General features: G+C 51.7%; 1 protein-coding gene across 1 annotated transcript in view; it reads right to left on the bottom strand.

Moving 5' to 3' along the window:
- PITX2 (paired like homeodomain 2) overlaps positions 1–82 on the bottom strand; it is an 11532-nt gene extending 11450 nt beyond the window's left edge. The window contains exon 1 of the mRNA XM_005418157.3: positions 32–82. Coding sequence (XP_005418214.1) covers positions 32–77 — 46 coding nt within the window. The 5' untranslated portion in view covers positions 78–82. The remainder of the gene's footprint in view (positions 1–31) is intronic.
- Between the last annotated feature and the right edge of the window lie 920 nt (positions 83–1002).

Raw genomic sequence — 1002 nt, 5'->3', positions numbered from 1 at the left:
CTCCGGGCCGGCGGGCCGCGGTGTCTCTTACCTAGCTGAACACAGGCGGAGACAAGTTTGCGGCAGTTGGACTCCATTACCCGTTATCTGCAAAAGATGAATGGTTTTAAAACAATTACTTTGGGATTGAAAAATACGGGCAAAAATCCGAAACACAGCCGCCCCGGGAGCTACGTCGCAACGACGCGGGCTGGATCGCGCACATTTCTCCAGTGATACGCGCAGTGTCCCCTCTCCTTGTCTCAGCCTCAGGCCCCACTAAAGTCACACCACAGGACAGGCGAAACACCCGTGGCTGCTTCCCGGCCCGTCGAACCCTCCGGCCTCCCTGCACCTCTAGTTATTTGGGCACGCGTAGGAGAGTCCCCTAACCTCGTCGCCGTGCTCAGCCGCGGGACAGGCCGACCCCGGTGGCAGGGGTGCCGTAGGACAGTGGGTACCAGAAAGCACAGCAAGCCAAATAAACACTTCCTCACAAATATGATACTGAAAGGAGAAAATACCAGCCGCCACCGCCGCCTCCCTCTATCTGAGAGGTCGGGCAGTAAAATCACAGGATTAGTGCCTGATTGAGATGTCTGTTCGTGAGATATTACAAAATTCATTATCACAGCTCTCTACTAACTCGATATGAAGTAACACAGATGGGATTTTATTAGTCCAGGCTTCAAATGTTTACTTATGATAATTTCGAGGGAAATTTGCATGTCACCATCATTTCGGTAATCTTTCTTCTTCTTCTTCGCTTCTTTTTTAATGTCTGGACCGGGCGCATTATTAGCTGGCGCTTAGAAATCCGGCAGCCTGGAGCCGAGGCATGTTTGGGATGGGCAGCGCCAGACACAGCACCCACCGAGAAGGGCCCCGAGACTCGGGCCCTTCCACCCTCCGCCGGGCAAGCAGGATAAGACCGTGGAAAAAGGGGAGGAAAGGGGGGAAATAATAAATTAAAAAAAAAAAAAAAACCAAGAAAAAAAAGACAAAAGGGGAAAAGGAAACGGG

This window comes from Geospiza fortis, unplaced genomic scaffold (genome assembly GCF_000277835.1).
Source record: "Geospiza fortis unplaced genomic scaffold, GeoFor_1.0 scaffold11, whole genome shotgun sequence".
Classification (NCBI taxonomy): Eukaryota; Metazoa; Chordata; class Aves; order Passeriformes; family Thraupidae; genus Geospiza; species Geospiza fortis.
The sequence above is the reverse complement of the archived record's forward strand: the minus strand, read 5'-3'. Positions and strand labels throughout refer to the sequence as shown.